Genomic DNA, 9,578 nt, shown 5'->3' on the forward strand with positions numbered 1-9,578 from the left:
CATAATGTCGTAACTCAAGTTTCAGCAAATTAATTTCGTGCTCTATAAAGTCCAAAGGGTAATAAGTTGTTGCCAATTTACATATATCTTCAACATTCAAGGATTTTTTGGATCTAGCGCAACACTAAGACGAAGAAGCTCCGTTACAGACTCATTAAATCTAGAGTTTAACTCTTGTAACTGACTGTCAATAGCAACAATAAACAATTCAACTCGGTAGTGATGCTCTGCAATGATATCATGTTTATCATGCCGTGTTCGAATTACATATCTATAAGTTTCATTTATACCAGGAATCAGAATGTCACTCCTCTTACAAAAGCAAACCACTTGATGCAAAAGCGATTGCCAACCTTCATCTTTTAGTTTTTGAAGCAATATTTTTGTTGTGGAAACCAAGACTAATGTATTAACAATATCTATAGATTTTTTTGTAAAGATTGGAAAAGCTGGTCAGTTATCCCCAATATTTCTTTCATCATATGTAAAACAATGACAAAATCAAATGACAATGAATGTTTAAGTGCAAATACTGCATCACCTTTTTGAGAAGATGTAGAACCTTTTGTAGCAATGTCAGTTAACACTACACAAGATGGACCAAAAAGTCTCATCAAACTACATATTGATTTGAAATGAGAACTCCACCTAGTATCTCCAGGCCTTTGTAATGTTCGCATTTGATTTGTTCCTTTTCCACTCTCAATCTCATCAACCTCAATTAAATAAGAAATTTCAACAATTTGAGCATCTTGTGATTGATCAGTACGCTTGGAAGAAGAACTTATGACATTAACTATAAAGTGTAAAGTTTTGAAGAAGTTATGTACCTCAGTCACATCTTTAGTCGCTGTAACTAGAGACATTTGCAATTGATGAGCAAAACAATGTATGCAATAAGCATAAGGGCATTCCTTTAATAATAAAGCTTGCAACCCATTCCATTCTCCACGCATGTTACTAGCTCCATCATATCCTTGACCCCGAATATCTTGGACACTAGGTTTATGATAAGACAATGAACCCATTATCGCATTTTTCAAGGTCAATAAAGTTGTATATTTGACCTGGATCAAATCCAAAATTCTTTCTTTGACATGTCCTTCTCGGTTAACAAATCTCACAACAATAGCCATTTGTTTCTTCTTAGATTCATCTTGAGACTCGTCAACAATCAAACAAAATTTTGCCATCCCGATTTCATCATGAATGGCTTTTTGTACATTTGTAGCTAAAACACTTAATATTTCTTTTTGGATATTGGGTGATGTGTACTTTGCATTTTGAGGAGCATTTTCTAACACACCATCATCAATAGTCTTGTTATAAGAAGCAAGCAACTTTATAAGTTCAAGGAAATTCGTTTGATTTCTTGAGTCAGGTCGCTCATCATGACCTCTTAAAGCACATGCTTGAAATGTGAGCCATTTAATAGCCTCAACAGAAACTTTAAGGCATAATCTATTATCCATAACTTGTTGAGTCATTTGTTTCTCAATCAAATTTTCTATGTGACACAATTGGTTTTTTAAATCTTCATAGCATCTAACAGAAAAATTATGTGTTGAGGCCGGAGTCTTACCTTCATGGACGATGAAAGCACAATCTTTGCCACAATTCACCTTTTTCCACCTATTAAATCCTGTCACGGTAATTGTATCTGACCCGACTCGTCCAATAGGTTTCTTATTAAAAAGAAAGCAAGGGAAACAAAATGCAACATCTTTTTTCTCAAAATATTCCAACCACCAAAATTTTGTAAACCAAGCTTGTTGAAAACTGCGCATAGAACCATTTGGACCACTAGGACTAGAAGGATACTTTGATTTTTAATTTTGATATGGTCCAAGTGTAGTATACAATTTTCTAATCTCATCCCGTTGGTGACTTGAATAACTTAAAATCAAAGGCCCTTCTCTGGGATCACGAATCAAAGAATCGAAGTTTACCTCTCTTGAATTTGAAATATCATTTTTACCATATTCAACATTAATTGAGTCTTCCATATTACTATTCCTTTTTGGTTGTGGGCATGTATTAACATTTTCCCCAATATTATCACTAACAAGATGCGGTTGCGGATCATTAACATCTTCTATTCATTTGAAAAAAGAATCAATGGTTCTTTTTTGCTCATAGTTTACCCTTTAATTTTAAAAATTATGAAACCAATTAACCAATCATAATACCATCATTAATTAAAAATTATAATGTTAAAAATAAATATTAAACACAAATTACAAAAAGCTTAAATATATACTAACTAGTAAAAATTAAAATAATTACCTTTTGGACGTCCGATGAACAAACTATGATGACTAATTGACTATAATTGAAGACTTGAAGTACTCCCTTTGAAGTATTATCCTATTCAAAATAAATACTACCATAAATTACAAAAACTTTAAACTTTAATATGTATTAACTAATGAGGATTAGAATTTATCTTTTGGGAGTCTTGAATTTAATTGTGATGAATATAACTAAAGTAATACCTTCGAAGTATTGGACGATTTTGCGGCTGCCAATAAATGTTAAATTGTAAATTTCATATGTGGTATGCCTAAAGTAAGTATTTGTTTGTCTAACATTATTAAATAAATGGGTTGTAGCCGATAGGGGGCAGTGGGCTTAAAATAATTAATTTTTGGGCTTATAAAACTAGATATAATAATACTATACAAAATAAATAAAAGATGCTTGGGGGGGGGGGGGGGGGGGGAGGATATCTGCTATCCCCTACATTTCCTCCGCCCTTGTGTATAATAGAGAAAACATAGATCCAAGTTATTTAGGGTTGCATGTACACCTTAGTAGTGTTTGCATGCTCAAAACCCTTCAGTGGTATCATAGCCTAGGCTTGTTTTCAGTTATACTTGATGCTACTTTCTTGGAAATGTTTTATAAGTTAAATTTCAGCTTTCTGGACTGTGGACTCGCCGAGTCCACTAGGGGACTCGACGAGTCCATGCACAAATTTATCCAACTCGCCGAGTCAGCTCCTGCACTCGACGAGTTGGTGCTCTAGAATGTAGTTTTTCGATGTTTTTGGCTAGAATTGTACTAGGATCATTACCCTAAGCTGGTTTTGAACTTATAAACCTGTTTTTGATGTGGTAATGATCATGCTTATCCAATTTATAAGATAATTTTCAAAGTTTCATGTTTTGTATGAGTTTATATGGTTAGGCTAATTACATGAAATTTGTTTGATGTGAATTGTCTTGTTCTTGTGAGCTTAATTTAGATCATAGACAAATTGATTGTTTTTGTATGTTACAGTTTTGATCTAAATGTTTTTTGATGAATTCCATAACTTGTCCTCAAATTATGGAAAATGAAAAGTTTTTCTTTTAAAGAGATCATTAAACCTATAGGTTATGAACTTGAAGAGTCTTTTTCCTATAAATGGTTTTATGAACTTCATAACTTGTCCTCAAGTTATGGATTTTCAAGAGACTTTTCATTTAAACCTATATTAAACTCATAAGTTATGGATTCCAAAAGTATTTGAATAGTTCAAAACTTGCCCTCAAGTTTTGGAATTTGTAAATGTAAAAGTCTAACTTTTGAAACATTTAATTCCAAACCCAAGAATTTTAAAGTTTAAAATTCTACCTTGTACTATTATAATATTATAGGTTATATATATATATATACACACACACACACACAAATATGTGTGTGTAAGAACAAAGGCAGTCTTACCGTTAGTAGGCCTCATTCACGAAGCCGGTCTATAAGGTGGGTTATAAGGTTACTGCCCATAAAATGATAGTTTAATGGGTGTCCACTCTCACCCACCACTTCCTTGACTGGAGGATGGTCGTTAGCCGAACGGGTAGGATAGGACTCTAATTCTCCCTTCATTAAAAGTATAATGAAAAATATAAAGTAACTAAACACTTATAGATTCCCAAATCTTAGTTACTTAGGAAAATGTGAATATGGTGCTAACCCATGAAATTACACTTTGCACATTGTTAAGTCGTTAGTGGAGCATGTGTGGTTAACCGGCACACTAATCAAGACTGACAGTGTGTGGCAAAGGGTAGCTTGATGTTAATCGTAGATCAATGGAGCGTGTGTGGTTAGCCGACACATTTATTAGGTGGTGTAACACTTGGTGTATGTAACGCCTGTGTTTTCGGGCTTGCCATTTTTAGCAATGTAATAGTCTAGGTTAACCTTTGTAACCCGTTTTGAAATAATAAGAGTGTATTATTTGAGTATTATGTGTTTTGTGCTTAATTGCTTAATTATGTGGTTTGATTAATTAAGAATAAAAATAAGCGTCAAAATTTAAGTGTAAAATAAACTTGATATCTTTGGATAATGTTGTAGTGGTTGAAACGAGGTTTCCGAATATATATAGAACGCCCAAATCTGACTTCGTATGAGGAAGTTAAGATTTATTGAAGTTTTGACTTAGCGGTATGCAGCCCGAAATACTCAAGTTGAGATCGAGCGGTTTGTAGCCGAAGCAATCTAAACGAGGATCGAAGGTCTCGTTGTTGGTATCGAAGCGATGAAAAGTTAGGCGAGAACGGACGTCAAACGAAGAAGTTATGAATTTATAACGAAGTTTTTCTGTCCCGGCCTATTAAAAAAAAATAAAGTTAAAATTAGCCAACAGAGTCTAAACGAAAGTTGTATAGCGTAGTCTCACCTTCGTGTGAATATAAAGAACATCGAAAACGGAGTTCGTATGAAGAAGATATGAATTTACGAAGTTTATTAAATAATTTATATTTAAATTTAATTATAAAAACCGGTATTATCTGAAGGGGGAGTCACCGGGCATATCCGAAGTACGCCCCACGTACAGCGAAGCATGACGACCTTCGCACTCAAGTGACTTCGGATGATGAACGCAATGACGATTTCGGACCAGTACGCCCCGCGTAAGTACTCCATCCCCCTCATGGTTGCCTTATTTGACTTATATTGCTGAGGAACCCCCGAAGCATGTGTTGTCGCCCCGATGAAATATTCTTAGACTAGGTCCCTTATGTTAGTTGTCTTAGGGACATAAAATGAGAATAACGGGAATGGGTAATTGGGTTATTGTTGGTTGGTGGATATTAAATATAATTATTTATTGTGGGTTGAAACCCTATATGCTCACCAGGCTCTCAAGCCTGACCCACTCAGTTTTATTTGTATTACAGGAAGTGGCGCAAGGGCATAAGATCAATGAACCATCAACTTGTTTTGTTTACAAGTCTGTATATGTATATATTTGTTGAATGACTTGTAATGTTATCGTTTATGCTTATTGGTCTGTATCGGAACATGACACCCCGGGTTTTGATTATATAATGAAAATACATTTCTTTTATGAAATGCTTTGGTAAACATTGTTTTATCAGGTTTTGTTTTTGGGAACAAATTCCGCAACTCTTTCAAATCAAAAGGATTTACTCTGAAATTATTTTAAAATCATAAATGAAAAATCGGTCTTTTCTGGCCGAGATTTTGGGGATGTCACAGTTGGTATCAGAGCATTAGTTTAAGCGAACTAGGAATTTGTAGGATTTCTAGACTTAAACTTAGAATGCTAAGTGAAATTTTGAGATATGTGTCTGTTATGTTTTAGACACGAGCACTAGTTTATTTTAGGAAAGTTGCCTAAAATACTTTATGTGCTAAATGTTATATGTTGCCATATATGATATTATTTGTTCGGATCTATGGGATCTAGAAACCTTATGTGTGTAGGATTCTAAGCGTATGTCTACGATATTAGAACTAGCATGTAAACGTTACGGAGTGATAAGGATGATTTGAATATCTACCGTGATTGAGGATCTAATTTCACCTTATTCGGTGTGTAGATCAAAATGGTGAGAACAAGAAGTGGAGTTGGAAATGCTGATGAAAACAGGAATCAACCACCAGTGATTGAACAAATACCTGTCGTAGCAGCAACACCTGAGCCAATCACCATGGCTGGTGTGCAAATGATGATTCAAGCGATGTTGGATCGTCAGATGGATGAAACTAGACGGTTGCTTCAACAGAATCGTGAAGAGTTGTCAATTCGTCTGGAAGAGCCTGAATTAAATGAAGGGCACTCAGAAGGTGGAAACTTTAGTGGGTCTATTGGTCAAGCCAACCCACCGATAGTTAGGCAAGACAACCATGATGGAAGGAATGATGGAATGGGATGCAAGTACAAGGACTTTCTAACTTGCAAACCATCGACCTTCAATGGAAAGGAGGATCCGATTAGGGTTATGGATTGGATCTCAGAAATGGAATTAGCCTTCATGACTTGTGGCTGCAGAGGCAAGTTGCAGACTATCTATGCAGTGCGTCAGTTCCGAGGTGGAGCCGTTCGTTGGTGGAACACTCTAGGGAAGACCTTAAGCCCTAATGAGCCACTGCAATTGTCATGGGCAGAGTTCTTGGTGCAGTTCAAGCGCAAGTTCTGCTCGGCTCAAAATCTGTTGGAACTAGAGAACAAGTTTTTGGCATTGACAAAAGGCAGCATGTCAGTTGATGAATACACCAATAACTTCACCGATAAGATGGAGTTTGCCTTGCGTATCGTTCCAGATGAGCTGACAAAGGTGGACCGGTATGCGAAGGGACTCCCATGGGAGTACGAGGTGCCAGTATGTCAGGCACATACTCTAGAGGCAGCTATCTGGGCTGCCAAGTCTGTTGAGAACATGATTAAGGGGAGAACCACCGACAAGGTTGAGGCTGGTGAGAAGAGAGTTTGAGGGAACATCTGGTTCCGGTAAGAAAAACAAATTTTCGAAATCTGATTCGAAAAAGTTTGGAGGAAAAGGAGGCGAAGCGAAATGGTGTGATAAGTGTAAGAAAAAGCACTTTGGGAAATGTAGCGAGGATGTAACCTGCTACAAGTGTGGAAAGGTTGGACATTTTGCCAATGAGTGTCCGAACAACAAAAGGATGTGTTTTGGTTGTAATAAAGAGGGGCACATTTTGAAAGACTGTCCGAAGAAGAAGGAGGCAGCTAGGCCCAACATTCCACCAAAGCCGAAGGCGAGAGCCTTCCAGATGACACTTGAGGCTACGAAAGATGAAGCTGATGTCGCTTCAGGTACCTTTCTCGTAAACGAATTACCTGCTCAAATTTTGTTTGATTCTGGAGCCAACTACTCCTTTATTTCGCATGAGTTTGGTAGAAAACTAGCTTTGCCTGTTGATAGACTAGATAATGCTTTATTAGTCGAAGTTGCTAGTGGCAAGTTTGTACCTGTTAGCCATCGTATGAAAGACATCTTAATCGACCTTAATGGGAATAAGTTTCACGAGGAATTATTGCCTATCGAACTTAATGGTTTCGACATCGTGTTAGGAATGGATTGGCTTAACGCCAATGATGCCGAAATATTATGCAAGAAGAAGATAGTTAAAGTAAACCCGCCTGGGAAAGATTCGTTTATGGTGTATGGGGACAAACGCAGAGTAAATTCTGGAATCATTTCTCTAATGAAAGCCAGGAAGTGTTTGACCAAGGGATGTACATCATATTTAGCATTCGTGATCGATGCTAAGAAGGAAAAGAAGGTGATGCAGAGTATTCCAGTGGTGTGTGATTATCCGGAAGTATTTCCCGAAGATCTTCCTGGATTACCGCCTGATCAACAAGTGGAATTCCGTATTGACTTGTTACCAGGAACCACGCCAATAGCAAAAGAACCTTACCGACTAGCACCGACGGAGATGAAGGAGCTAATGATGCAACTTCAGGAGTTATTGGACAAAGGTTTCATTAGACCTAGTTCATCGCCCTGGGGAGCTCTGGTGTTATTCGTGAAGAAGAAAGATGGAAGTATGAGAATGTGCATCGATTACAGAGAGCTGAACAAGGCAACAATAAAGAATAGATATCCGTTGCCAAGGATTGATGACCTGTTTGATCAATTTCAAGGTTCGAGCTATTTCTCGAAGATCGATCTAAGGTCAGGATATCATCAGCTAAAAGTAAGAGAGCAAGATATCGAGAAGACTCTATTCAGAACTAGATATGGACACTACGAGTTCTTGGTTATGTTGTTTGGACTGACCAATGCTCCGGCAGCGTTCATGGATTTGATGAATAGGGTTTGTAATCCTTTCCTTGATAAATCCATGATAGTGTTCATAGACGACATTCTGATTTACTCGAAAAGCCAGGAGGAGCATGGCAGACACTTGCGAGAAGTGTTAGAAGTTTTGAAGCAGGAGAAGCTGTATGCAAAGTTCTCCAAATGTGATTTTTGGATTCGTGAAGTCCAATTCTTGGGTCACGTGGTCAACCAAGAAGGGATAAAGGTTGATTCAGCAAAGATCGAAGCTGTGATGAAGTGGGAACAACCGAAAAGTCCACGGAGATTCAAAGCTTTTTAGGATTAGCCGGATATTACCGAAGGTTTATCCAAGGCTTTTCTTCGATTGCTACTCCATTAACAGCTTTGACCCACAAAGGAGCTACTTATGCTTGGAGTGATAAGCATAAAGAAGCATTCAAGAAGTTAAAGAAGAAACTATGTGAGGCACCGATACTTTCTCTACCCGATGGAGTTGAAGACTTCGCTGTTTATAGCGATGCGTCTGGGGTTGGATTGGGTTGTGTTTTGACCCAAAGAGAAAAGGTGATAGCATATGCGTCTCGACAACTGAAAGAGCATGAAAAGAATTACCCGACTCATGATTTGGAGTTGGCAGTGGTAGTTTTCGCTCTGAAAATATGGAGGCATTACCTCTATGGCATGAAGTGCAAACTTTTTACTGATCATAAGAGTCTCCAATATCTCTTTAATCAGAAGGAATTGAATATGAGGCAATGACGCTGGCTAGAATTACTTAAAGACTACGACTGCGAGATACTTTACCACCCCGGTAAGGCTAATGTTGTTGCTGATGATCTCAGTCGGAAAGTCAATCTTGAAAGGAAAAGGCCAAGAGCGTTGAGAATTGAAGTTTTCTCGACCATTGTGGAAAGTATAAAGAAAGCTCAAGAGGAAGCTTCTGAGAAGAATGACCGAAGGGAGGAACGTTTGGGAAAAACGTTGGTGTTTGATATAAACAGTCACAGATTGAAGGTGTTCCAAGATCGGATTTGGGTACCTAAGTCTGGAGGAATAAGAGATCTTCTGATGGAAGAAGCTCACAAGACCGTGTACTCGATTCATCCGGGTAGCACTAAAATGTATAGGGACATGAAACCCTACTACTGGTGGCCGACGATGAAGCTTGATGTTGCAAAGTATGTGGCTGAGTGTGTGACTTGTGCGAGAGTAAAGACACAACATCAGAAACCGTACGGAAGTTTAGAACCATTGCCTGTGCCTATGGGTAAGTGGGAAGACATTGCTATGGATTTTGTCACTAAACTGCCCCGAACAAAGAATGGTCACGACATGATTTGGGTGGTCGTTGATCGATTCACTAAGAGTGCGCATTTCATAGCAGCCAAGGAGAAATGGTCTATGGAAAAACTTGCAAATTCTTACGTGAAGGAGATTGTGAGGCTTCATGGTGTTCTGTTAACGATTGTATCGGATCGTGATAGCCGTTTCACCTCAAGGTTTTGTAAAAGTCTACAAGAGGAATTGGGT

The 9,578-nt window shown here is 37.7% G+C and overlaps 1 protein-coding gene across 1 annotated transcript; it reads right to left on the bottom strand.

Annotated features, from left to right (window-relative positions):
- Positions 1 to 419: 419 nt before the first annotated feature.
- On the bottom strand, positions 420 to 1,787 carry LOC145099665 (uncharacterized). The gene has a single exon (XM_079037198.1). The coding sequence runs from the start codon at positions 1,785 to 1,787 to the stop codon at positions 420 to 422; it is 1,368 nt and encodes a 455-aa protein (XP_078893324.1).
- Positions 1,788 to 9,578: the final 7,791 nt, after the last annotated feature.

This window comes from Lactuca serriola, chromosome 4, assembly GCF_051521515.1.
Source record: "Lactuca serriola cultivar US96UC23 chromosome 4, Lser_US96UC23_V15, whole genome shotgun sequence".
Lineage (NCBI taxonomy): Eukaryota > Viridiplantae > Streptophyta > Magnoliopsida > Asterales > Asteraceae > Lactuca > Lactuca serriola.

Bases quoted from the DNA above. Each gene is read 5' to 3' on its own strand.
- LOC145099665 (XM_079037198.1), bottom strand. From the start codon at position 1,787: ATGCGCAGTTTTCAACAAGCTTGGTTTACAAAATTTTGGTGGTTGGAA.